General features: G+C 44.6%; 2 protein-coding genes and 1 long non-coding RNA gene across 11 annotated transcripts in view; 2 read left to right on the top strand and 1 right to left on the bottom strand.

Annotated features, from left to right (window-relative positions):
• The window catches only part of JADE3 (jade family PHD finger 3), a 72,369-nt gene extending 60,935 nt beyond the window's left edge, over positions 1–11,434 (top strand). For 6 of the 7 annotated variants that reach the window (XM_065677578.1, XM_065677577.1, XM_065677581.1 and 3 more), the window contains 4 exons: positions 222–695; positions 2,993–3,110; positions 5,077–10,552; positions 10,985–11,434. In XM_065677578.1, the coding sequence (XP_065533650.1) occupies positions 222–695; positions 2,993–3,110; positions 5,077–5,969 (1,485 nt within the window). In that variant the 3' untranslated portion in view covers positions 5,970–10,552; positions 10,985–11,434. Of the gene's footprint in view, positions 1–221; positions 696–2,992; positions 3,111–5,076 lie in introns of all 7 variants that reach the window. The other variant, XM_065677579.1, reaches the window with a different exon arrangement.
• A 4,198-nt stretch (positions 11,435–15,632) lies between these two features.
• Positions 15,633–27,471, top strand: part of LOC136013550 (regucalcin) — a 12,257-nt gene continuing 418 nt past the window's right edge. Inside the window, exons 1-6 of one of the 2 annotated variants that reach the window (XM_065677585.1) lie at positions 15,633–15,735; positions 16,304–16,468; positions 19,669–19,851; positions 20,669–20,884; positions 22,365–22,496; positions 26,600–26,754. In XM_065677585.1, the coding sequence (XP_065533657.1) occupies positions 16,306–16,468; positions 19,669–19,851; positions 20,669–20,884; positions 22,365–22,496; positions 26,600–26,754 (849 nt within the window). In that variant the 5' untranslated portion in view covers positions 15,633–15,735; positions 16,304–16,305. Of the gene's footprint in view, positions 15,736–16,076; positions 16,163–16,303; positions 16,469–19,668; positions 19,852–20,668; positions 20,885–22,364; positions 22,497–26,599; positions 26,755–27,471 lie in introns of those variants that run through there. The other variant, XM_065677586.1, reaches the window with a different exon arrangement.
• LOC136013553 (uncharacterized) overlaps positions 21,574–27,471 on the bottom strand; it is a 15,854-nt gene continuing 9,956 nt past the window's right edge. For both annotated transcript variants that reach the window (XR_010612281.1, XR_010612282.1), the window contains 2 exons: positions 23,334–23,426; positions 21,574–22,526 (listed from right to left, as the gene is read on the bottom strand). This is a non-coding gene — a long non-coding RNA (uncharacterized LOC136013553). The remainder of the gene's footprint in view (positions 22,527–23,333; positions 23,427–27,471) is intronic.

Genomic DNA, 27,471 nt, shown 5'->3' with positions numbered 1-27,471 from the left:
GGTCAGAGATGGATAGGAAAGTTCCTCTGTTGAACATTGTTCACAAACAAGAAAATACTAAATTGGGTGATACCAGCTTCAAAGAGAACAACAGAGAATTTTTAAGAGTGCTTAGGAAATAAGTTTCGTAGGGATGGACTTTGGTTAAGATAATTCTGTCCTTTTTTCCTGGTCTGTTGCTACTGTTAGTGATGGAGGTTTTTGTTTTATTTTGTCTGTAGTGCTCCGTGAAAAGCTGCATCACTGCCTTTCATGTCACCTGTGCCTTTGAGCATAGTTTAGAGATGAAAACTATCCTGGATGACGGCGATGAGGTCAAGTTTAAGTCGTACTGTCTAAAGCACAGCAAGAACAAACAGAATTCGCTACCTGACGTTGATGAGCACCCTAAAAGCATGTCAGACCAGAAGCAAATAGAGAGTGAGAAAACCAGTTTGCGAGCCCAAAAACTCCGAGAGCTGGAAGAAGAGTTTTACTCGCTAGTTAAAGTGGAGGATGTTGCAGCAGAACTGGGCCTTCCTAAACTTGCTGTAGACTTCATCTACAATTACTGGAAATTAAAGCGAAAAAGTAACTTTAACAAACCATTGTTTCCTCCCAAGGAGGATGAAGAAAATGGCTTGGTGCAGCCAAAAGAAGATAGCATTCATACTCGCATGAGGATGTTCATGCATTTGAGGCAGGACCTAGAGAGGGTAAGAAATTAACTGATACAGTTTTGATAAACCTGTTTGCAGGTGAGCGAGGGCTTTGTTCATAGACTGGAGTGGGAATGGAGGGAAGCACAGGGAGACGATTTCAAAAATTACAATAAAGAAAATGAAGCTTTCAACTCAAATCTTTCAGTATGCTGTGCTGCCTGCTGCAGAGACTGTCAGGAGCAGTCCCTTCTCAGTCCAGTGACACCTGCACTTTTCAGGTGCTTAGAGACAGTGAATATATAAAAGGTAACAAAAAAGGTAGATGTGATAACTGTGATTTAGAGATGTTGGAGAGGAGAGAGGAAGGAAAATCAAAAGAGAGAAAATAATGTTATAAGAAAAGGGAAAACAATATTGGGGAGAGAAGAACATGAAAATACAGGGAGATAAATGTTAGAGCTAAGATTTGCTCTTGTTGGTGTAACTGTTGTCTTGAATCTGGTCATAACCAATCTCGATCTCCTTTTCCAGGACTACTTTGGCTATGGATCTTTATTTAAAAAAAACTACTAAAACCCCATAACATGCTTCAGATGGAGGGTTGGGATGTTGGGGTGTTTTTCTTCCAAGAGGCTGTTTCAGACTTTTTCTTCTTGTTTTGGCAAGTGCTTTGTTTGCATCGAGTTTTGTTGAAATTGATATACTTACTCGGAGTGGGGGTAATTTGTAGTTGGAAGCATCTGTCTCAGTTTCTGAACTTCTCATGTCACAAGACTGTACTCAGTTACATTGTGGGATTAATATTAATTTGGGAATCTTGGAATTTCCTTTCTGGGGAGAGAGGTTCCAGTTCTGAACTGATGAAGTTGAGTCCTGGGGAGGTATGCTTGGCAAGCATCTTTCAACCAGCCCTTGAACTCTTTCTGTGTTCTGAAAGCTTTTTAAATTGTGTATCAAGAACTTTCAGTGTCTCTTCCTGTTCTCACTACATTTAGTGGAAATGCTGCTATTAACTCAAACAAATAGTGAAAGCAGAATTATGTGGAAGAATCACACAATGGTTTGGACTGGAAGTAACCTTTAAAGATCATCTAGTCTGACCATCCGGCCACAGCAGGGACACCTTCCACTAGACCAGATTGCTCAAAGCCCCATCCAGCCTGGCCTTGGAACACTGCCAGGGATGGGGCAGCCACAGCTTCTCTGGGCACCCTGTTCCAGTGCTTCACCACCTTCATAGTGAAGAATTTCTTCCTTGTATCTAATCTAAACCTATCCTCCTTCACTTTAAAACCATTCCCCTTTGTCCTGTCACTACATGCCTTGGTCCCTCTTTTTCTTATAATCCCCTTTCACATAACAGAAGGCTTCCTTATTGTCCCAGGGAGACAGCAAGGTCTCTGTGAAGCCTTTTCCAGACTTAGTAACCCAAACTCTCAGCCTTTCTTCAGAGGAGGGGGATTCCAGCACTGACCTTTCTTGTGGCCCTCCTGGATTCACTCCAACATGAGTGTCTCCACATCTGTCTTGTGCTGAGGGCACAAAGCTGAACACAGTACCGCAGGTGGGGTCTCACCAGAGTGGAGTAGAGGAGGAGAATCACCTCCCTCAGCCTGCTGGTCACTCTTCTCTTGATGCAGCCCAGGATACAGTTTGCTTTCTGGGCTCCATGCATACATTGCCAGGTCATGTCCTGTTTTTCAGCTGCCAGTATCCTCACATCCTTCTCAGCTGGGACTCTCCAGTCCCTTCATCTGCCAGCCAGTACTGATCCTGGGTATTGCCCTGACCCAGGTGCAGGACCTTGCACTTGGCCTTGTTGAACTTTGTGAGCCTGCAATGGAGTCAAAAAATAAATTGCTAAATGGGTCATCCAGAATGTGTGTGTTGCACAAGAAGCCAGAGTATTCTTTAATTTTAGGAGAAAAAACATAGTTTAGCTGTTAAAAATCATTCTATGAAACACTTTGCGGGAAATTCTGGGAGAAACCGGTATTGCCAGCAGTAACACCCCCAGCAGTACACAGTGGAAGCAGCTTGCAGACAGGCAGGTCTTAGAAATTTGTTACTTTTCTTTTTGCTAGAACTCTGCTTGTTGTTCTTATACATGAAAATGCCTTCTACTCTCTTGATGAATGCATTCAAGGCCATCATTAAATTGGCAAGAAAAAGAAAAAAATCCAGGATATTTTTTTTATTCTTAGTTACATACGTTCAGTAATATTCACAAGAACTTTGCCAAGGGATTTACACATAATGTTGTTTAAATTCTGTTGTTGATGGCACTTTCTATAACTATGTTGGGATTTATTTTTGTATTGCCTATTAAGTCTCCTCTTATTCCTCTATAGGTAAGAAATCTCTGCTACATGGTAAGCAGGAGAGAGAAACTGAAGTTGTCTCACAGTAAAGTACATGAACAGGTCTTCAATTTGCAAGTCCAGCTCATTAATCAGGAAATTGCTGCAGGTAATCATACAAATATAAGATTTTTACACATTCTGTCTGTATTAAAACTAAAAAACGTGTTCTCTTTATGTTCCTGCTTAGTGTTTTTAACACTATAAATCTGCCTTTAAAGACTTTGTTCAAGTACACAGTCAATGAAAGTAGCAACACACGCAAGACTTTAATTTCTTAAAATATGTACTTCGATATTTCTTGATTTTATGGCTGTTTGTGGTATATTCCTATTACTTATCAATCACTGTGGCATCCAGATGGCAGAAACAACCTGCTGGTGATCTCTAGGTTTTTGCTTCCTTTGGCCTCTGGTTTATGGTTATTTCCCCACAGCAAGCTCTGCACTGCAATTTGGTCCTCCAGCTGAGAAGGTTTTTTGCTTGCTATCATACTTGGTTCCTTCAGGCAAGAGAGAAGAGTGAATGATGGGAATCGCTGTTCTCCTGTTGCCTTGCATGCTTGATGAGCAGTGCAAAGAGTCATTTCTTAGATTGCCATCTGCAGTTACTCTCCTTCCTTCAAAAAGAGTTTTAAGTTCTCTGGTTTTTAAGAGTGAACAGTAACTGGTTAGGAATGCTGATGTACCAAATCCCACTCTGTCCTTTGTTCTTACAGCAGCCCTTTTGAAATAAGGAGCACAACATTTGGAAAGAGGAATTGCATTACAGTGCAATTACTTTTTTTTAATTCTTTTAGGGTACATATTACGCTTTTAATGACTTAAGAGTGAAGTCTTTGAGGTTTTTGTGTTTGCTTGGGTTTTTTCTCTGCCTCTGAAACACAGATAAGTTTCATTAGTACTGACAAGGTGGGTTTTTAAACTGTTTTAGATCAGACTGGGACTTTGTGAAGCCGCAGTATTCTAAAGCACTTTGCTTTTCTGTTAAGTGCATTTACAGTGCTGGGCCTGGATAACAGAAGGCTCTGGGGAAACCTTACAACAGTCTTCCAGTACCTGAAAGGGGTCTACAAAACATCTGGAGAGGGACTTTTTACAAGGGCATGCAGTGACAGGACAAGGGGAAATGGCTTTAAATTGAATGAGCGGAGATTTAGATTAGATACAAGGAAGAAGTTCTTCCCAGTGAGGGTGGTGAGACACTGGCACGGGTTGCCCAGAGCAGTCCCATCCCTGGCAGTGTTCAAGGCCAGGCTGGACGGGGCTTTGAGCAACCTGGTCTAGTGGAAGGTGTCCCTGCCTGTGGCAGGGGGATTGGAACTAGATAATCTCTAAAGTCCTTTCCAACCCAAACCATTCTGTGATTTCATTAGAAATGTCTACTAAATTTATTTTATGACTTTGCAAATATAAGTGCTTTTGTAATGCTTATTGGAAAAGCTTGATAGCTGCTTTGCAATGGGTGCTGTGTGCATATAATATCGTAAAGACTAATATATTGGGGTGAAAAGACTTTTAAAGTGTAAAGAATTGTAGAATACAAAGCAGAGAGTTGAACCAAGTCCAAACTGGAACTCAGTTTGAAGCATTGTTTTTTCTCCATCCAAAACTGAATATGAACCTTTTTTATAGCTTTGTTGGAACTACTTCAGTCATATCTCAAAGCTGGTTCAATTCACTGGCTTAAAGCCCTTTAAAAAGGGCATGCTGTTGTTTTTAATGGAAATGCTAAAATGCTTACCTAAATTCTGAGACGGTGAATAATTTGGAACAATTTTCATTATCCCAGCTTCTCTTTAATGTCCTAAAATAATTTTGCACTAATTGCTTGCAAATGCTTCTTATTGTTGAATGACCTTCTAATGGACTGTAAGACTTTGTTACAGATAACAAAAGAATTACTCTCTTCTAAAAAATAATTACTAAATTAATTAAAAATATATAATAAATATTATATAGTGAGTTATATATTAAATATATTATAACAAATATTAAATAGTTATTTAATAAATAAATTGCTAAAGTAATTACTCTTCTTACTTCTTCTCTCTCCTTGTTGTCTTTCTGCTGTAGGCCATACCCTGACAAGTGCACTAGAGAATACACTGTTCTACCCACCTCCCAGGATCACGCTGAAGTTAAAAATGCCCAAGTCAGCACTAGGGGATTGCAAAAATAACTCGCTGAAGCCTGGCAACAGACCGCTTTCTCCTGACAACAACAGCACTGTTTACGGCAAGCGGAGCGTGCCGATGTCAAAGGAATCATTTGAGATTAAAGCAAAATCTTATGCCAGGTATCAGCATGAGAGCAGAAGTAATGGGTTGCTGGCAGGGATTGGAAAGCCTCGGGGTGAGGCAAAGGATTCTGGCCCCACACAGATGCTGGAGTTTCACCGGGGCCAGCCGTCCGGGAAGCCCTTAGCGCTCCAGGCTGCTTTGCACGGACAGAGTTCCATTGGGAATGGGCGGGTGCAGCAGGATAACTCAAGGCTGGCAACAAAGTCCAATGGCCTGATGGGTAGGGCTGGAGATGTGAGCCAGAGAGACAGCTCCAGCCAGACGCCGTATGAACAAGAGTCCGTGCTCACGGCTCACTTGGCCAGCCAGAGCAGTTTCAGAAAGTCCACTATAGAACATTTTAGTCGGTCCTTCAAAGAGGCTACCAACAGCCTCGTGAGGACCACAGAGGATCTTCGGTGCTGTGACAAGCCAACAAGAAGACTTGCAACAAAAGACCGTTTGTGGAGCAAGCAGACGCTGGAAGGTGCTCCATACCAGGACAACGATGGGTACTGTCCTGACTTAGAGCTGAGTGACTCTGAAGCAGAAAGTGATGAAAACAAAGAGCAAGTGAGGTTAAGACGAGGTAGCTCAGAGAGAGAAAGCCCAAGTAAGGACTTTGGAAGAGATTGTCACAATAGAAACAAAAAGAACATGATTTCTCACAGTTCAGTACAAAGGTGATTAGAAGCCCCCACGGGGTAACTCAGCCTTTACGTATTCCAGTGTACCAGTGCAAAGCTCAGCATCAAAAGGTTCCAGAAAATAGTCCAGGACCTACATTAGGAAGAGTTGCGATAGGGGATAGGGGAAGGAGAGAGAAATCAGTAGTTCTGTTCAACTGTGAATTGGCTTGCAGTCTCCGCAAGGTTAACTCTGTTATTGCAAAGTTATGTGGAAGTGGATGTGTTTTAATTAGATGGTAACATCTGGGAGAGCACAAAGCAGTTTTTGTGTAAATTCAGGGAACTGCTTCCCCCTTGCCGGTTTATGTGCCAGACAATGTGCTCGTGTTATGTCCATCTCATGGTAGTGGACAGGTATTGAAGTCCTTGCATTGCTCTAATGTGTCGCAAAAGAGTGCAGATGGAGACACTGAAACTGCATTCATGTGGCATGTTCAGTAAGGCTTTGATCCAGCAATGCACATGCTGATGCGTTGGGAAGTTAAGCATGTGAAAAGTCCTGCTGGTTTCCCCCTGGGAACGTTTGTACTCCGATCTCTGAGCGCATGCCAGTGTGCTCTGCTGGATCAGGCCCAAAGTGACTACTAAGTGATGATCCTGTTCTGCAGGAGGCTTTGAGCTGCAGTGGTGTGTGCAGGCTCCTTGCAGAGGGTGGAAGCAGGCGCTGCTTGTGCTGCCAAACTCGCTGACCTCTAGCCGTGCCCCTGTTCCCTGCTCTTGCTGAAGGTTGTGTTTCTCTTCACAATAATTTGCTTACTTTGTAAATATACAACTTCTAGTACTTCAATTTTTTTTAATCTCTGTACATAGTTGCTTGTTGTGGGATGCACTTGTAAATATTTTACCCAGCTAACAAGTACAGATGGCTAATTTTGTGGATAGTGTTTACAAAAGTAGATGTACTACTTCAAAGAAAAATGCTATTTGACACTTACACTTAGGCAATCACCGGTGATGCCAGGTTCCTCTTGAAACTGGGATTTCATGTCCAGAGGTGTTTGTACCTGGTACTTTTTTTGCAGGCACAAATTTTCAACCCTGGTTGCCTGAATGCAGGCATAGGAGCCTTACTTCTGGCATCGAGGTCTGTAAAATTTTAGCCAGTCATCATTTGGAGTAGCCTTTTGTTTTGTTTTTTTTTGGTTCTGAAAATCTATCCTGTTATTAAACTGCTTTTCAACCTCTGGATCAGTTGCTGTTTCCCAAACTAACACTGTTTTGTCAGTCCTTTAAAATTAGCAATTGTTAAGTAGTGATTAAATTTTGGCCAGGACTGGAGAATTGAGAAGGGAAGGGATTTTTTTTCCATTTGTTTCAATGTCAGGGAATTTTTGTTCAAATGCATGCAACCTTCTTGCTTTCCAGATGGTGTCCTGTCAATCAGCAAAGCAACTGCACTGTTTTTCTCTGAAATGCTGTACGTTTCATAAATACTCCACATCCTCTGTCCCCACACTGCTGGCTGAAACGGGCTGTAGGCTGTATAAGGCATGTCATCCACCTCCTTTCTGTTGAGGGTTTTATTTTGCGTAGAAACAAAAGGTGTTCCCCCCCCGGCATGAAGATGACTATGCAGAATCCAAACCACAACCTGGTTTTCTTCATCATCTTAATTTATTGCTTTTAGCTTGGGAAATGGCAACGACACACTCAGATTTGTTTTAGACTTTGAAATCTCCCTAGTTGCAATAGAACTAGCAGGTCAGGGGCTGCAGGACTTCTCAGTTGTGAAATAATAATTAAGAAGAAAGAAAAGCATACTTGGCAATTCTGCTCTGTTTGCTTCAAGCATCTTAATTTTTATAATTTCTTTTTCCACTTCTTGATTTTATGTATATTTGTGTAATTGATCTTTCTAGAGCTGTATCTTCAAAACGATTTCTTTTGGTGTAAATATGCAGTAGCATTTTAGGTTTCCACATATTTTATTTTAATGGGAAATGCTTTGTGTTCTAAGCCATGGGTCATTCAGAATAAGTAAACAAATGTTGCTCATTTGTATTCCAGTTCTGATTCTCTTAGTTCTCCTTCGATATTTATTAGCAATCCTTTCTCACTGGTCATGAAATTTTATGAAGCTTGTATTGGGAACACTGATCTAGGAGGTCAGGAAAGTGTTCCTCTTATTTTGTGGCTGGCAGCGTATGACAGAGGGGAAGGAAAATGGTGCTTCAGCAAAACTCAGCATTTCTGCTCTTCTGGGGTAATTAATTCAGTTGTTTCCAGTCTGGGCAATGGTTTTGCTAATTTTACATGATTTTAATAGATATATGAAGGAGCCCTTGGTTATGTAGTTCTCAAGTATTGTCCCCAAAGTGCATTTGCTAGTTTTTATTGTGTGTTCGGTGGCTAACTGTTTGAAGTATTACCTCTTAACCTTATTTGTCAATTTTTTTTTTTGTGTTTTTGCATTTTGTTTTATATATATAAATATATATATATTCAATTTTCCAAGATGGACTCGGTCTTTTTCAGATGTCCCCTTTTTACAAGTACTTTTTCATTAAATTATGAAACTGCTAATGGTATTTTCATTTGTTGTGATTTATTTAGGGCTTTACCCCCTGTGTCTGGCAGGTTGTTAAATTCATCAGTCCAAGAGCAGTTCTGTGTCCAGCAGGAGTAAAGTATTTCTGCAGAGCTGGCAATACTTGTAACAAGTTAAGTATAGAAGAAAACCTTTCCCCTTCAGCCTCCCAGAAAAAGAGTCACTGAACCACTAATTTGCTGTGGATAGCAAATAGCCCAAGCCTGGCATTTGTTTCTGCCTAGCTGCGCAAATGTAACAGACCGTTTGCTGCCCTGGCCTCACTATTTTTTTATGCTGTAGTATGACTGTATTTCCCTGGTTGGACAAATTAAGTTACAGAGCAAGAGCCATAGCCAGGCCAGCTGTCTCATCCTCCTTCTTGAATGCTCACATGCATGCACAAATACCTAACAGTCAGCTTTTGTCATATGGGTGCTGAAGACAAATCTGTGCAAGCAAGCTTCTGGTTTGATGGTTTATGCTGGTTCTCCATGGCCTTCAGGTGTAGTTCCCCTTGTTCCCACAGGCCGGTGCTGTGCTATACCTTGCCGGTGGCAGAGAGGAGCTGCTCCCTGTTGCCAGAGTGGGGAAGAAGGCAAAACCAAGGAGAAAGATGGAGAGAAAGGAGCAGGTTGTGGCTGCACAACCGATCCAACTGCATCCCTCCTGCTCTGGCTGGCTTGGTAGCTTGCAGTGTTCAAGAGGAATGGGGGATCTGCAGCCCATGTGTTGGAAGCAGCAGTGACCTTCCTGCCTGTGGTGGGTCAGTGGCTGAGCAGTCGCCCCAGGCAGGTGGGAGTGGAGCTGGAAGTGGGTTGGGTGAAACAGAGCAAAAAGTCCCTTGGCTGCAAAGAAAACAGGAGACCAAAAAAGGGAAAAGGCAGTAAAGGTGCATACAGAAGAAAGGGGAAAAGTAGCACTAGGAAGAAGCAGTGAGTGCTGGATTGTCAGCTGTTTTTCAGGACCAGGATTTCTCTTTCCCTACTAACTGCATCCTTGCAGCAGATTCCTGCAGCAGACTTCTTTCTGTGACTTTCTGACTGGCAGCCTCCCATTCCGTTTGCAAGTACAGTCTGCTTGTGGCTGTGATGTGGGAAAGACAGGGCCAAAGAAGGCAACTGGTATCCTCATTATTTTGGAAATGGCTGCTATTGGTTTGTAGAGTCTTTACAAACAAAAAAGTGTGGTTAGTTGTTGACAGTAACTTGAGCCAAGCTCTCACAAGCACTGACAGAGGCTGTGTGGTGATTCCCAGCACCATCACTTCTGCATTTACATCTCTGTCCAAAGAGAAATGTTCCTCAGCTATAACTTGCATATGTCACTTGTAGAATGTTTTCTTCGCACCATGAATCACAAACCATAGAAGGAGAAACGACAGATGTTTAACTACTGAATATAAGCCTGAAACCTTCACCTGATTTTGATGTGGTACTTCAGTGCTGACTAAGCCCAGACACACGGGCTGTACTACAGACACGTGATGTGCATCTGGTACCTGGGAGGGACTCTGTGTTCAAAGCCTGCCTCTGTGAGCTGCAGAGATAATCCAGCACAACCTGTCATTTTGATCATTGTGAGTTTTGATGATCCCAGTACTCGGGAAGATTTAGCACTGCAGGGAACTGACACATCTATTAGGAAGACGTGCTTTTGATGTGAATTAATGAGCAAAAGCAAGCGGCTTGCAAAACCTGAGAGCTTGGCATGGAAGGGAATAATCCTGGGGAAGGGCAAAGATGTGGAACAATGGAGTGCTTCAATGTGGCTTCTTCAGGAAGAAGTGAAGACTCACAGATTTCTGGGCTCTGGTTTCATGAGAGATGCTGCTCTGACTCTTCCTCTATGCCAGCTTCATGGCTGAACAGGATTTTGCCCCTCCTGGGGTGTATTCCTCTTGCAGAGGCCTGGGAGCCTGGAGTAACTGCTCCCAGGCTCCACTCCGAACCACATCAGTGCATCTGGTGGACTCTTCCAGAGGGATGTGGCACAAGTGGATTAAAATGACTGCAAGCACAGCTTTCTGAAACAAAATCTTACATAGCAGTTGGGTAAGTTGCTTGAAAATAGCAGCTGTGCATGCCTGTTTCTGTTCCTCAGGTCAGTCCTGGGCAGACAGCTTGGATGAGTTTGTATGACTACCTCATTGTGTAAGGAGAAGCAGTCTCAGATAGTATTTTCCCTGCCTCTGTGTGTGCAGCTTCCAGATAATCTTTCTCTAGTAGGCTTCTTTTGGCTGGGACAACCTCATGGTTCCACCTTGCCCTGCCTTTTCTCTGGGACTTTTTTTTTTTCAGGCTGGGCTGAAAGCCTTCCCATTGCTTTCTCAACAGCCCTAAAGCTGGCTATCCGCCTCACCTAGGCTGCCTTATCGGAGACATTGCTTTAAATCTTGCAGTAGGCTCTGGAATGACATCTTAATGGTTTCTTTTGGCCTAGCCCTCCTCAAGACATTTTTCCTGGTTTCTGTTTTTTTTCCACAGGTGCTGCCCCCTCCGCCCTCACTTCAGGGAAAAACACTGGGCAAGGCAGGGACACAAGGCGTATTTTGACTTATTTTTGTAATAGCTCCAGAGATGTTCTGCTAGCCAAATTGGTGGGCCAGTGTCCTGAGGAAGAATTTAAAACCTAGCACAACAGCACTGTAGCAAGGAAGATGCCTTCAAGAAACCTTCTGGTCATCCAAAAGTCCTTGAGCTTGTGACTGATGTCAAGATGTGTCACTCTTCTTATTTTCTGTGGTCTCAGTGACCACAAGGAATCCAAGTATAGGTGCTGCTACTGGCGTGATACCTATAAAATGGAAATGTATGACATGCTATGTGAGAAAATGGCTCTGGTTATACCTTTTTGGAAGTGCAAGCCCTAGTGAGGGAACGAGGTATCCGAGCAGGGAGGAAATCATTAAACTAGCCCATCCCCTTCATCTGAAATCAGTGTGTGGCTGCATTCCTTTGGAGTTCCATCCCTCTTATCTCAGCTTATTTTAGCTCAGTAGTTTGGGAACCTCTGCCCTGGCATTACTGGCATTTTAGGCTCCATTTACATCTGGTTGAATGGAGCCTGACCAAAGCATTTTCCCTCCCTAGAAGTGATGGCTCAGCCATTGTTCTGTTATCTCCTCTACAATGGAGTAGGAGCACTGCCTTACCCTCTCCCTTCAGATTATTCCTTCTACAACAAGCCAGCCATCTCTCCTGGCTTAAGGAAGCACAGAGGCCAAAAGCTGGATGAGCCAGGTGATGTGGATATCCATAAGCAAGTTGTAGTTTATACTTGGTACAAATGGCTGATGTAGAAAACAGACTTCTCTCAAACTAGTTGAAATGCTAAATTAAGCTCAGAGCAGTCACCCCAAACCCGAAGTTTGCTTCTGATTTGGGCCTGAAGAAGGTCTGGTGTGCCTGAAAAGTGCAAACCCTGAAAGCACTATTGCTAAATTAGCTCCTTGAATGAAAGGTGCTGGCTCCCTTGCACAGCCTTCTCTGTGGCTGTAATTTTGCAGCTGCTGTAGCACATATCAATGCTCTTTTTTATCCTGAGGCAAGCAAAATGGAAATGCAGGTCACATGGGGTACGAAGACCAGAAAAGTAAGGCATTAATGAAAAATGCCTTGGCCGTGCTCCACTGAAGAAGGCTTTCTGAAGCGCCCTGCTCCCCAGCTGCTCCTGGTGATGTACAGCGAGAATGGGATTTGCCGTCTTCTTAGAAAAGATTCCTCAGCCCTCAGTGCAGAGCATCTTTCTGGGGCAGCTTAAGGTGGCAGGAACTAGCACTTGCAGGTGCTCCTGTGACAAAGAAGTTGGAGGTGTGTGTGAGGGGTGTTTGTGAAACACTTGAGAAGCTGGCTGCACTGGAGAAGGCAATACATTTGCTTATAGTACTGTGTTCTGGGGTGTGATATGCTTTTTCATGGCCACTGTGTAAGAAATGAAGGTCAGAGAAGTCTGCGTAATAAACTGCAATAAGTAGAGGCAACTGTTGCTGGTTCTGTGAGAGAAACTGCACTTTTAAAGGCTAAATGCTTCAATATGACTCCAGGGTAATTTGGTGCAGTCCTTTTTAGAAAAGCTTCCCTGGCTGAGATTCTTAATCCGTGCTGCATTAACTTCTGTGACAGTGTGACAGCAATGGGTGTTAGCCTTGATGTAACATATAAATTAATCAGTGGGCACAACTCTGCTGTTTAACACACTCCAGAGAGGACATTTGCAGAGCCAGGAATACTTTGGCAAATGCATGAGTATTTAAATACAGGAATGTGATCCTCCAGACTAGTAAACAGTTGAAGCATCTCAGCAGTTTGATCTCTCCTGCACCTACTTGTTGCATACTAACAAATAAAAGCTTGATCTGGACACCCAAGTGAGTTCCAAGAACTGTACGTAGCTGAAAACAAGTATGTGGCAGTGCCAACTCCTGCTTTCCAGCCAGCTGACTGCAGTGACTGATCTTTTATTTCTGTTTGCTCTTGCTTGGTGTTGGGGTTTTTGATTTGGTGTGTTCTCTCCATCCCCCCAAATGCAGTATTATCTGCTGCACTTTGCTCAGCTGCGGAGGAGGCCTGACACAGTCCCTTGGTGAGGTGCTGGGTCTTTAAGATACAGACATCTGATATATGGCATTTGCACTTTGTCCCAGGCATGGATAAGGCCTACAGCCCTCCCACCTTTACACAGGGAGGAAGACTAACATAGGAGTCGAACAAGAAGGCGAAAGGTGAGAGAAAAAAGAGAGAGGGCTCTAAAGATGAAGAAACAAGAGGATCAGATCTTTAAAAGGAGAAAAGAACAACTGCAACCTTCCAGGAACCAGCATAAACAAATCCCGGTTTATTTTTATAACCCCTGAAATCAGCCAGCACCCATTCTTGCCTGCAGTCCTTACAGGTGGGGGGAGTTTTTCCTGCTTTGTGGCACACTGGGCCACTCTCCAGAGCTGCTCAGCATTTCCCGACTAGAGAGAAGGGTAATGGCTTGCGGCAGGCTCCGGGAGCCTGCAGGCTGGGTGAGGGCTGTGACTTCACCTTACAGGACCTCCTGCAGCATAGGTCTACTCTTACTGCTCCTCATGGCTGCCATAGTAAGATTCCCCTTTCCCTGCTCTCACAAAACAGAAGTAAGCATGCAATGTACCCTGCCATGTGTAATAAATGCTGAGCCACCAGCCACTTCCTTTGTGCTGCGTGTGCTCCTTGTTACTCAGATTTGGAGGCCACAGAATAGGCATTGTGGCTGCGATGCAACAGAGGTAAGTTCCTGGTGGGGAAGCCACATGGCAACACCACCTCTCACAACCATCTTGTCTGTGCTCCTCCCATATTGAGCTTGTACTGGCAGAAGACCTCAGCTGATGCTCTCTGTGAAGGCACCCTGCCATGAATTCCTCCCTGCTCTACCTTCCAGCAAGCCTGGATTAACTGTTACAGAAAAGACAAAGCAGGAGTACTGCCCTGTGTAACTGGAGATCCAAGTTCAAAATACCTGGTCCTTTGGAAGGAGACCAGAGTTTGTGTTGTAACCCAGCACTCACAGAAGCTGTTAATTTTCTCCCAGGGTGTGTGCCATCCCACAGCTTGTTTTGATGCCTCCAAACCATGCTGGCAAATGCCTAAGTCAGCAAGGAGCAGAGACTGGCGCCAGGTGGGTTGCGGGTGCGAGTATCTCCTGCTTGCTGAATTCAGTAAGCTGTTGCACTGACCACATGTCCCAAATGCAAATGGCCTTGTAGTGTGCGAGGACAAGGGGAGAGCAGCAAATGTGGCTGAGCTTTGCAAGAACTGGTAGTTGTACTTTGCTGTACTTCATGAATTCTCAGCGTACATTCTGGGTTTTTTTAGTTAACGTCTGGATCCTCTTCCCTTATTGAAAAAATGTATGAAAGAAAGAGAACTGTAGCACTTTTTCTCTGGATGTTTGTTTTCTGTGTTGGCAGTCACTAATAATTTGCTTGCCTTGGGTCCAGGATGAAATCCTGCTGTTTGTTGTACACCACCACAGTGGGGACAGAAAGGAAGTTCAGTGTGAAGCACTGGAGCAACGCTACGCAAGCCTGACACAATAAAAGCCTAACTGCTTGGTTAATGTAGTACAGTGGTGTAGTAGTCCATTGAGGTAAGCCTGCATGAAAAACATGCTGGTAAGGCCAGGTAGCCCATAAACTTTCCAAATATACCATTAAAAGAAAAAAAAAAACCATGACCAAATGAAGCCTGGGCTGTGAACACCTGCTGTGCGAATAAAGGGAGCCCAGTAAAAATGCTTGGCAGGAGATAATTGCTGATAGGAATATGTCTGATAAGGAACAAGTAAGATCTGTAACAGGAGCTCTGAGGGGACTGCCTGGTGTGCAGTGCCACGAAGTGCCAGCTGGAAACAAGAGTCTGGGGGGAAAAAGGGAGTTTGGAGTGGCCGTGTTGATCCTGGTTCAGGGGGATATGGTGGTGAGCCAGCTTGGTGCCCCCTGGGTTGCCAGAAGACACACAAGATACGGCGCAGTGAGACCAAAGTCGCTTTTGTATCACGGATCCTTGTGGTGATGACCGAATTCAAGTCAAAAGGCAATCCGTTGGGATGCTGAAGAGGAGAGCTGGCATTTAGAAAACACACTTTGCTTTGTGACTGGGAGCCACAGTGGCATGAACACAGGCCGGTGCAATGGAGAACTGCACGTGGAAATTTTGGTGCTAGCCATCTGTTTGCCTCCTCGCTTTGGAAGTTACTGAAGCTATACAGCAAGGGGAGCAAAAGAGGGCAAGACATGACATGTGGAAGGTCCTGGATTTCTGGAAATGCTGCAGGATCTGTAGAGGACGACCCGTAGTGCTGGGTGCTGGGAGCCGGGGCCAAGGCTAAATGCCTAAACCAAGCAAGGAGAAGGCACACACGAACCAGGCCTCCGGGGAGCAGAGAAACTTGTCCACTGCGGGGAGAAAGCTCCTCTCCCTCTTTTCCTCCTTGCAGCTTTCGGAAGGTGAAGCTGGACCTCACCTCGAACCGCCCCCTCCCAGTGCCGTCCTGGCAGCACCACGCGGAAGGCACCCCGGGGCGCTCGGCCGGGCCCTGCGCGGTGGCCCCCCCTCTCTCCCGGGGCAGGACTGCCCGGGAGGCCCGCCCCTGGCCGGGACACCCGGGGCCCCGCCGCCGGCCCCTCAACGCCGCGCAGCGCGGCCGCCTCCCCGCTATAAGAGCGGCGGCGGCTGTCTGGGGCGTTTGGCTGCGCTCCCTGGAGCAGGTAAGGCAGGCGGGGTAGGCGTGCGTGTGGTGCTTACTGCCATTCCTTCATTCTCTCGCGTGTGTGGATACACTGAGCGCTGTGTGTGGTTAAACCACACCGCCCCACGCCGCGGCAGAGGTGCGCCGAGCAGCCCGGCGCGCAGGGGCGGGACTGCCGGCTGATGGGCCTTCCCCGGCCGGGCCCGGCGGCCCCCGGTTGGGGTTTGCCTCTGTTTTATTACCCGAACACCCCCTTGTTTTGCATTATTGTCTGCGAACTCGCTGTGATGCGTTACAGTCCGCCCCGCATCGCCCCGCGGGCTGCCCGGCGGGGTGCCCCGCCGCCGCGCTGCGCTCCCCGCAGCGGCGAGGAGGGGAGCGCACGTTGTTGAACATGTGAAAGTCGTTCTGTAGCACGAAGCGGGCGGTCGGCGCAGGCAGCACGGGTAAGCTCTGTCGCTCTGTACAGCTCTGCCCCTCTGTGCTGGAAGCGCGGCTCTGAACACTGATTTTCAGCACCCAGGAGTGGATTTCATATGCCCTTGCTGTTGACAGAGGAGTGTAAAATGGAATGGTTTTCTCCACAGGCATGTCAGCCGTTAAGATCGAGTGCGTGGCCAGTGAGGGCTACAGGATTGGGGAGTCGCCCGTCTGGGATGAGAAGGAAAGCGCGCTCCTCTGCGTGGACATCACGGGTAGAAAGGTGTGCCGCTGGAGCTCGGTCACCAAGCAGGTGCAGGCCATCTCTGTGGGTAAGGAATGGCTAAAAACCCCTCTGCTCATCACAGCAGTTGTGCCTTCTGCCTTGGTCCCCTGCCCACTGTGGCCGGGGTACCTGTTGGTGATGCATCTGCATTCCTCAAAAGCTGCTCAGCTTCTAGACATCTTTCCCTAAAACCTGACTTTCCTAGGCCAAGGAGGACCCTGTGGCTTGTGCTGTGCACGGACAGTAGATACTGTCCAGACAGTCCTGAGCACTCCTCTTATGATTTTGGGCTAATGTTTGATCAATTTCTCTTTCCTGTGACTTGTTCGCAACTCAATCTCTTCTGTTCAAAGAATTATAGAATGGCTTGTGTTGGAAGGGACCTTAAAGATCATCCAATTCTACCTTCCACTAGACCAGATTGCTCAAAGCCCTGTCCAGCCTGGCCCTGAACACTGCCAGGGATGGGGCAGCCACAGCTTCTCTGGGCAGCCTGTGCCAGGGCCTCACCACCCTTACTGGGAAGAACTTCTTCCTTGTATCTAACCTAAATCGTCCTGCTTTGTCCCAGAGATAAAGTTCTGCTCTTGATATTTGTGGGGGTTTTGTTACTGAATGAACACTGCCCATAATGTTTTCTTTATTGGAAGAAAATTTCCTATACCTGTTTAAGAAGACATTTTTATAAGGTAACAGTGTCACCACCTAGAGTCTCGATAGTTGAAGTATTTAGTCAAGAAAGGAAGAAATGCGCTAATTCTTGTGAAGAGTTGCTGATTTACTTTTCTGTGTAATAATGTAAATATTTGTCCTTCAGAAGCCTTATCCTTAAATGGTTTAAGTACTTTATTACTTTCTCATGTTCAGAACACGTGATGAAAATCACTTTTGCTCACCCATAAGCTGTTTGCATCATTCCCAATGAGTTGATCGGGACTTACCTACCTTTCACATTACTGTAGTTACCAGTTTTAAGGTGGAAGAAGGCTTGATACGAAGTTTGGAAACATTCCTTCCCAGGCTTAGTTCTTCTTACCTTAGCTGAGGGGGAGTGCTTCTCCCTACCTCCCCTACCCAACTTGGACCTACTCTCAAAGGTGTAATCTTTTACATGTGGCCTCTTTGGAGATGTAGAAGGGGTAGTAGCTGAAGCAGTTCGGGGTTTTTTTCCTACTTCCTTCTGTTTTCTCTGTTTTGTAACGAAACAGTTATAGTTAATGGCTGTGCCTTTGGGAATACCATCATTAAAAGAAAAAAAACCCAAACACCCAAAGAGTATCATGTGATTTAAATAGCGGGTTGGTGTCCAAAGTGGCAGCTGAGGGGGAAATTACTCATTACTGAAGTTTATAAAGAATTACAACAACCCCACACTTAGCAGCAACTTCAAATGTCCTTTTCAGCTCCGCAGGGAAAACACCACTGCATGCGTAATTGTGCCTGGGGTGGGGGGAACTTTATGGTCAGTTTTCTGTTTGGCATAAGATGGTGTTGCAAATAAATTGGTTCCTGTGGATGCTGCTTAAAGAAGCCCTCCGGGAGTGGCTGCAGATTGAGCTGTGCGCAAGGCCAATACGCTCGCTTCTGCAGTGAATAGTGGGTGGCTGTGTCCCTCTCATTAGCCTTATACTCCCCTTTCCACTGGGGGGGTTTGTCGGGAGCTATGGGGCTGTTCTTGTGGCTATAGGGGCACCTGTGCCTACCTCCAGGGACAGGCAGGTAGGGGTCTACAGGCTGCTGTGCTTAGGGCTGCTCCGCCAGGGTGGAAGGGAGGGAGGCCCTGGGGGCTGCCTGGGTGGAAGGGTGCAAGTGGGCTATAGCCCAGGGTGTTTCACTGGGAGAGCAAACGGAGAGCTGCATGCCAGGGAGAGGTGTTCTATGCTCTCCCAAGAAAGCCCCTGCTGCTAGTGCGGGCAGAAAAGTGCTTTTACTGGCAATTGGAAGAGCAGCAAAATTACTTCCTTTGGTGGGTGCCACAAAGGGCTGAGGGGACTCTGCCAACCTCTCTGTGTTGGCATGGTAAGGAGAAGTGGCAACTGTTTGCCCACTGTAGGTAAGCCCAGACCAACAGCTTCAGCAGTGTGGTCACACACCTCTAGGTGAAGGAGTTGCTAGAGTCGAGCTTGCAATTACGTGTGCATCTCTGGTTTTGGGGGCAAATAGCATTTGGATTGCTCGCATGGTGGTACCGCTGCCGGGGCTGCAAAGGGAAGGAGCATCCTGAGCCAAGAGCAAGCAGCCAGAAAGGAGCAGCTCGTCTTGGCAACAGGGATGGCTGGTGATGTTTATAAGTGTTTGTGAAGCTATTACCTAATTATACCTCTGCAAAGCTATAAATACAAGAAATGTTTTATTTTTAAATTAAAAAGTTGCCAATTAGTCCCATGTGTATTAAATACTACGCCAGACTTTATTGCCCTGTTTAATGTTGTTATTCCTTATGTTGTGCCTGATTGCAGGTTTTTACAGAAATGTTATCCGCACTCATTTTGCTGCTTTTTCATTAATTCCTTTATAATAACCTGCAATTGAGGTCTTACTGCATAATAGCGCAAATGAGTGTAAAATAACCATGGAGCATTTATTAACTTTCGGTTTTGCTTTGACTCTGGAAAGCTCTGCCACTCCTGGGTGTGTTTCTGGTGCTGCTGGCGGCATGTCTGAACTGCACAGTAGCGTGGTGCAGAGGGGTGGCTCTCCTGTCCAGTGTGACCTGTCCCGATGCAGAGATACTCTCTGTCTCCATGAGTTACATCTCAGTGCTTCTGTAGAGCTGATTCACTCTGGAGCTGTGCTAAACAAACACAGTTGCTCCAGTGCTCTTGTGGCAATTGATTTTTCCCTTGAGAAGGGGGGAGCCCAGGCAGTAATCTGCTGTAAAAAGCTTACATGTCTGTATCTTTTTATTGAATTATTTACTTATTTCTTAAAGCACCTCAGAACTAGGTGCTGGTAATGATTATTGCTCCTGGATGCTATGGTAATACTCAAGTTCCTGGAGTTTGTATGTCCCAGACTGGTGATTCTCTTCATAGCAACTTTCTGTATGCATTAAGTACGCCCTCTTCATGTGGAAGAATCTATTTCTGTGCGTTTAAACACCAGTTTTGTTGGTAGAAAAGTAGTTTGTTTCTCTTGCCTGTGGTCTTGCCGAGTCTAGTGTAACTAGGCTGGCATGTCTAAAGTGGGCAGAGAAAAATGCCTCTCCATAGCACATCCCTCTTTTCCATTTCACCCTGTTTCTAGATGCTCCCGTGAGCTCCGTGGCTCTCCGGAAATCTGGGGGTTATGTCATCACTCTGGGAACAAGGTTTGCTGCTTTGAAATGGAACGAGCAGCTGGTAACCACCATTACTCACGTGGACAAGGATAAACCAAACAACCGATTCAACGATGGGAAAGTAGATCCTGCAGGGAGGTATTTTGCAGGTAAGTTGCAGGTGGTTCTTTCCTTCTGCTGCTCTCTGAGGTTTTGGTGATGAATCACCAAACAGCAATCAGTTTTGGATGCAGCAGTGTTGATTCATAGTTAAATGGTGGAGGTGGAGTTTTTATTGTTGCTGTCTTCAAGCAGAGTTTATCACATTTACATGGGGATAATCCAGGTGACATCTAATCAGGGGGACACCATCTAATCAGCGGGTGGGCCTGGATGATCTCCAGGGTAGCCCCGCAGCCTCAGCTGTCCCATGATCCTGTCCTCCTGTTTTGTAAAACACCATTGTGTCTATCTGCCATGTAATTGGGTCCCCAGATTTAACTTGCCTTTACCCACACTCCAAGAGCCAGTCTTAGCTGCCAACTTTGAGCCATAAAGGTGAAATTTGGTTTTGGAGAAGCTTTGGTAAGACTCATTCTGAGGGAGGAGGAAGTTTTTTTCCCAGTCTCTGTTAAACAAGATGTGAAGATTTGTGGGAAGTTAAATGCTGACCACACCTTTCTTAATATTTGAACGACTGAATAAGGCATTTTGCAGGAATCATGCTGCACACCGTTTCTGCCTCAGTTCCACAGAAAAACAAAGGCTGTGTTTCGGCATCCTCTGAAAGCAAGCACTTTTGAAACCTGCCTTTCTCTTTTGCTTTTACTCAGTTTCTTCCCCAAATTTCTGAAGCCCCACACTGTTGCTTTCTACACGGGCAACGTGGTCTTTGTCATAGCAAGGGGCTGCCACCAAACCCAAACCTGCTTTCACTCTGAACTTACTTCAGTCTAAACCTGCTTTCTCCCCTTTGGCTCTGCACAGGGACGATGGCTGAGGAGATTCGTCCTGCCGTGCTGGAAAGACGCCAGGGCTCTCTGTATTCCCTCCTCTCTGATCTCTCAGTGGTGAAGCACTTTGATCAGGTGGACATTTCTAATGGGCTGGACTGGTCGCTGGATCACAAAACCTTCTTTTACATTGACAGCTTGTCCTACTCAGTGGATGCCTTTGATTATGACCTCCAAACTGGAAAAATTGGTATGAATTGTTGCATTCTACATTAATTGTTTGCACCTAATGATGGGGATGTTTGTTTGCATTCTGGTTATTATGCAGAGGTGATCAGAGCTTTGGGAGTGCTCCTACAGAAACCTCTTTAGAACAAAGCAACAGAAGTCATATTAACATCCATCTGAGCCTGAGTAAGGTCAAACTAATCAGATGCTGTTGGTAATATTATGAAGTATTTAAATTGTGTGGCAGAGTTTGAGCAGTAATGTGGACTGCTGTTATTAAACACGATGTGTATCTGATCCTCTTGTATAAGAAAGGCAGTGTTTCTTGTATGGCTAGGTTTCTGTGGCTCCGTGCTTCTTTTTACTGACAGCATAGGCAAAGTATCAGAAAGCTTGTAGTCCTGTGCAGAACCTTTGCTAGCTTCTCTGGAGGCTTTTTCCACCCAGTTTTGTTTTGTTTTTTTTTAATACAAGCTCTTAAACAAAGATTCTGCAGATAGAGCCAAGCAGCAACTCAAAACTTCTTCATTTATATAAGACAAAACAACCCTTTAAGGGCTTCTACAAGCTTGGGCAAAAGAAAAAATCCAGTGACTTGGACTAATAGTTTGCTTTTGAGTACATAGACTGCAGTATTTTGCTTTAAAAGAACCCAGTCAATTTGAGATTTAGCTTTGAAACAGTGAATTTCAAGTCATTCCAGGTGTAGCATCTTGTCCTAGTGTCTCTGCTATAGCTTCCAACTGGATTTTCCTTTAGGAAATAGGGTGGTTCTTCTCTGTCTCTCACCCGCGCTCCCTCACTCTCTTTCTGTGGGCAGTCTGACAATCCCCAGGAGGCAAAGGAAACTCATTAAAAATATTTCTGCATGTGGGAAACACTGAAGTTGTCAGAGCATAAAATAAACAATGTTGGGAAATTGGTTTTCATTTTCTTTAATAACGGTGGATGAAAGTCTAGGTAAGAGTTGTTTGGGTCTAGCTTGACAGTACGCCTTTGAAGTTGATGCTTTTTCTAACTCTGTGTTTATATAAACTCTCGGTTTATATATCTGAAGGTCAGTTTTGTGTTGGAACAGTGATTATTGGCACGTTCCAGCAATCTGTTTGAAAAGTCTCCAGTTTTCTGACTGGAAGTGGCCCATACTTGTAATGATCCAAACTGCTTTTAGAGCGAGTAATTAATTTTCTGAATATATATATAACATTAATTTATTCAGTTCTTCATTTAGTATTAGAAGTAGGGAGCATGAGTGCTGCACTAGCAAAGAATACTAGAAAAGAAAGATTATACTTCCAGAGGGAAGAAGCTGATCCACAGGCTTTCATGCTGAGAAACAACTCACTCAGGGAAACAAACAGGGCAGCAGACACAGTCCATTTCTTTCATATGAAAAAGCACAGCTTTTGAAACTCACGGTATAATTAACTGCTGGGCTGCAGTTTTGATGGAAGTTCTAACAACTGTCTCGCTTAGTTTTGTTGGTTTTTTCGACCCTGCAGGCAACCGTAGGAGTATATACAAACTGGAAAAAGAGGAGAGCATTCCTGATGGGATGTGCATTGATACAGAAGGCAAACTCTGGGTAGCTTGTTATGATGGTGGGAGAGTGATTCGTCTTGATCCTGAGACAGGTAAGTCCTTGCAAAAGGTGGGCTGGAATTCTGTATGAAAGAAAAAGAGAAACAAGCACAAAGAGTAAGAAGTGGTTTTTTTCCCCTCACAGAAATGGTATATTAAACAGGTTAATGTCCCTGCTCTCAAAAGTTAGCTTTGTAAATAAGACTCCTTCGTTCCAGCCTCTGTTGTGTTGGAAAAGGTAAAGTTGCTGAGGAGATTATTATTATACTTGTGAATTGTTTGAGTTAGCATCCTCTTACACCTTCCAAGCTTAAGGTCAGTGTTTACCTCATTGATAAATTAAGTGGAAGAAAATTAGTGAGCCATGAAAAAGCAAAGATGACTTAAACCATTTTTTGGCTTCTTTCGTCAGCACAGTTTATTATTTTGGGCAGCCTACTGAGATTGATACAACTCCCATGAGACACTGATACCAACAACGTTGTTTTATTGTTGAAAATAGTTTGCACAATGAACTTTGCAATTGAAATGATAAAAAAAATGTTTAATGAATTCCACAGCATTTTACCATTCCCACAGTAATGTCTTGGGTGTGCCCATTGTCTGAGCTTGTCATTCATTGCTGCCCTCATTTGGGCTTTGGTGGTCTGCCAGACATGATTTAGTCTGGGTCAAAAACACGTGAGCCTCTCTGATTCACCGTTTCTACCTTTTTCCTCCCTGGCCTTCACCTTCTTTCTTTTTTCACTTGTTTTCCTTTTTGTCCTCCCTTTTGGAAGTATTTTCTTAAATGAAAGCTAAAGAGAATAGTGTCCATAAGCAGAAGTCAGAGGGAGACTAAGAATATTGACAGCAGAGTATATACCCCTAATGTGCTCCCAGTCTCTTACTATGTTCAGAGCAGAGTCTTTAGGAGCTGGATGTGATTTGGATGTATCAGTAGGTGCCAGTGGTTTTCTCTTCCCATGTAGAACACCCAGCACCTGCAGCAAACATTAGCAAAAACATTAGCAAGAAGTTTCTCAGGTTAAGTGTCCATGTCAAAAAGAGCCTTCTTTGTGAATATCTCATGCTTATCTGCCCTCTCCGCAGGGACAGGGACAGTAATATGTAAAATCTGCAAATTGCTGAATTCTGAGTGAATTGAATCTGTTTAGGGAGATAACCCAGACAGGTTTGAAGAGAGCTCCTTGAAAGCCTCTCTTTTAATGCACAATAGCTACGAAGTGTGACTTGAATGACTGTCAGACAGTTGCAGTTACATCCACTGATAAAAAGCTGATCTAAAGCATGGAGGGGTTTTCAGGTTTCACTGATAGCAAAGACATAGACTGTGTTTTTAGGAGGATGGGTGAGGAAACTTGTTTGTTTTGCATCTTTTCTAAGAGATGGTTTTGAGGTTCAGGGTGAAGCAGCTTTTCAGGTCTAAGCTTCTTAGCCCAGACAGCTGCTGCCTTGAGATGCAGGATGTGCTACAGGGAAAGACTGTGATGACTGATCCAACTGGGTTTGCAAAGGGCTGCAAAGGGATGTCTGACTTGTATATTGCCAAGTCTTGTCATACCTTCTGGTCATGTAGTGACCTAGTTTTATGTAGTCTTGTCTTCTTATTAGGAATTAAATATTTGACAGCTCTTCATAATGAATGTATTCTTATATCCTTTGATTGTATAGGGTCTAAAAGATGTGCTGAGTTTCTCCCTTCTAGGTACCAGGCCTAGATGAATACTACAGGTAGATTTTAGAGTGTCCAGGTGCAGATTTTCTTGTACCTCAGGAGACAATGCTCATCTCAGACCTTTGTAAACAGTATCTTCCAGGCTGTTACACTGAGACCACTCTGCAAGTGCACTCTTGTCTTTGGGGCTCATGCCTCTTCTCCTACAATGCATGTTTTTTGCCTTTGAATACCCTTCGCACTGATTTTCTCCCAGACTTAGTGTCAGCCAGTTTCTAGGGTGGCTTCTGAAGCATTTTGTATGCCATCATGTGACCCATGCAACCATGTTATGCTTCAATTGACAGCTGACTCGATAACAACAACGTGTTGGTTGAGCAAGTTGGCAGGAGCCTTGTCTTGGGGCTCATATTGGTCCCTGTCACTCCCAGGCAGCAGACAGAACTACTTCTCTCCCAGTTTTTCTAGATATTTTGAAAAATCTGCTCTTCTCAAGAGAAAAAAAGCAGTTAACCAGACAGGCAGATGATCTCTGGCAACCTAAATGCTCTTGCAAAGTGGGTTTGATTTTTACTTTGGCCATTGTGGGTCTAAAAGTGTGCCATATAAGCTTATTGTACAGCATCAGGAATCCCAGACTGCTCAAACTTTCCAGGCTTTTTCACCCCTGCGTACTTGCTATTATCTTATATTTATTTTGGGCTTAAAACAGAGTTGTAAAGTACCCAACCCTCATCAGAGTTGCTGATGAAGCCAAGAGAATTGTGCTCATCCCTCTGTCGTATATTCTGGGTGTTCTGGTTACATCCATACTAGCAGGTAAAATGGATCAGGCAATGTCCGTTAGTCCTGCACCATATGGCATATGATGAGGGATGTTTTACAAGGGCATGTAGTAATAGGACAAGGGGGAATGACTTTAAATTAGAACAGGGTAGAATTTAGATGAGATATTAGGAAGAAATTCTTCACTATGAGAGTGGTGAGGCACTGGCACAGGTTGCCCAGAGAAGTTGTGTATGGTACATGCTTCATCCCTGGCAGTGCTCAAGGCCAGGCTGGATGGGGGTTGAAGCAACCTGGTCTAGTGGAAGGTGTCCTTGCCTGTGGCAGGGGGGTTGGAACTGGATGGTCTTTAAGGTCCCTTCCAACCCAAACCATTCTGTGATTTTGTATTGTAGCTTATTTTGGACAGCCAGGCTGTCTTCCTACACCAGAGCAGAGCCCAAACTGTCTCTGGGGAGCAGCATATCCATCTAGGTGGGCTAAAAGTGTGCCAGGACTGCACCAGCGGCTTAAATGTGGCCTTGATTTTACCTGTGCTTATGACCCACTTCGTGTTGCAGTACATGTGAAGCTGTTTGGCAGGCGCTTTTGTCAGGTCATTGCAGCGCTGCTACATCATCGCAAGGGAGAAAAGCACAGCTTGATGGTGAAGCAGAAAGGTTGATAAACACCTCCTGGGAAATGGTGGCCGCACTCTGAAGTTAACCAAAGACTTCTCACAGGTGTTAAGTGGGCCAAACTTCCCACTTTTTCTTTTCCCTTGCAGGGTTCCCAACATCAAAGTTACTCTCCTGCTATTGCAACTCATCGCTAAACAGTTATTTACAGTAAGGGGACCAGGCTTTACACATGCAGTTGTGGGGCAGGGAAGTTACATGCTTTGTAAGGAGAAACTATTCTATGACAGCCTTCTGGTTAAGGCTGGACCAGCCCAGTTACTACTGTCATTATGCTGGTAGCTGTTTGTTAGTATAATAAATGAGTAATATCATTTAGGCAGGGGGATTGCAACTAGATGATCTTAAGATCCTTTCCAACCCTAACTCTTCTATGATTCTATGGTAGCACTAGTTTCTTCCAAGCTTCAGACTTGTCCCATGATCCCTGTTTTATTCAAGCTTGTTTTGAAAGGCTATTGAAATTTCAGGAAAAACTTCAAGGAATTAATCTTCCTTAACAGCAGGCAGTAGAGGTGTAGCACGAGGTATGCCTCAATAGAGCTGCACAAGGTCTGTCTGCTCCAGGCTTCCTTTGTAGTTATGAGTAGAAAAGTCATCAGCTCTAGGGCATGATTCATGTGACCTGTTGTAGGGAGGAATTATATCCCGTTTCCATTGACTGCATGGGCAGCCGAGATGATGGGATGAGATACACGTCTGTGCTGTGGCTGTTAGCATTTACTTAGGGGACAAGCTGGGATTGCGGGCAAGGAAGATCCATCTGTAATAAGTGAGACTGAAACTTGCCAAATGGTACATCGTCAACAACAGAAAATCCACTTCTGTGGTGTACAGAAGCCTGGTTCCTCCTGTCATGGTGCTCGTCAGTGTGCTGAAACTCAGCATAGGACCTGCTCCTGCCCTGGTACCTGCTTTTGTGGAACACCTGGCTCCATGCTGGTTATTCGCATAATTTGTCTAAGTTTCTTGTCCTAAGCTGACAAATGGGAGCACAATGCATTGTTTTCTTCAGGAAAAAGACTGCAGACAGTGAAACTTCCTGTTGACAAGACAACTTCCTGCTGTTTCGGAGGAAAGGATTATTCAGAAATGTATGTGACTTCTGCCCGTGACGGGATGGATAAAGAGTGGCTTTCACGGCAGCCGCAGGCTGGTGGGATTTTCAAGGTGAGTGATACTTTTTCCTGTTATTTTAGAAGGCCATTTTTTCCTTCCTGCATTTTTCAGGTAGCAAACCAGCTGGAGTGGTGGGAAGCAGGAAAAGGGGTGGTCATTAGAACTTCAGTCACATATGTTGAGCTGTTGTTTGCATTTTTGGTTCCTGTTGCAGGATAAGGAAGTTTAATGTATTTAGGGATTTGAAATACTTCTGGGTTTTGTAACATTGTGACATTTGTAACAATGCTGATCCTGCAAACTTTTTATGCTGTCACCTCTTTCTAGTTCTCCCCTTCCCAATACAGTTTGGGTTTTCTATTTATTATAGAAAGAATGTGTAAATACTCTGTGTCTCAGTCAGTGGCAGATAAACGCATCTACTTTTATTTACCTTCTAGTTAGTTACAACCAAGTTATCTCTTTACAAATTTGTCAACTTGGGATTTGTTTGAAGTCTGTAACCTGCTCTTCTGTATGTGTGCATACTGAAGGCTGTATCGCAAACTGCAGAATTAAGGCTTAGTGGTATCTGGAAAGAGGCTTTTGGGGACTGGACTCTGGTCTGTGATTATTGAGCTTCACAGAAAGAGCACAGGTTGCACAGGTTGAAGTTCCTGGCTGTGATGATGTTCCTGGCTGTGTACAAAATACAGTAGGGTGTCGAGTTGGAGGACAGAGTCCTTTTCTAAAGTAGAGCATGTCTAGTTGTGAAAGAAAAGGAAGTGT

This window comes from Lathamus discolor, chromosome 4, assembly GCF_037157495.1.
Source record: "Lathamus discolor isolate bLatDis1 chromosome 4, bLatDis1.hap1, whole genome shotgun sequence".
Classification (NCBI taxonomy): domain Eukaryota; kingdom Metazoa; phylum Chordata; class Aves; order Psittaciformes; family Psittacidae; genus Lathamus; species Lathamus discolor.
Note: the sequence above shows the minus strand (reverse complement) of the source record. Positions and strands in the feature narration are given on the sequence as shown.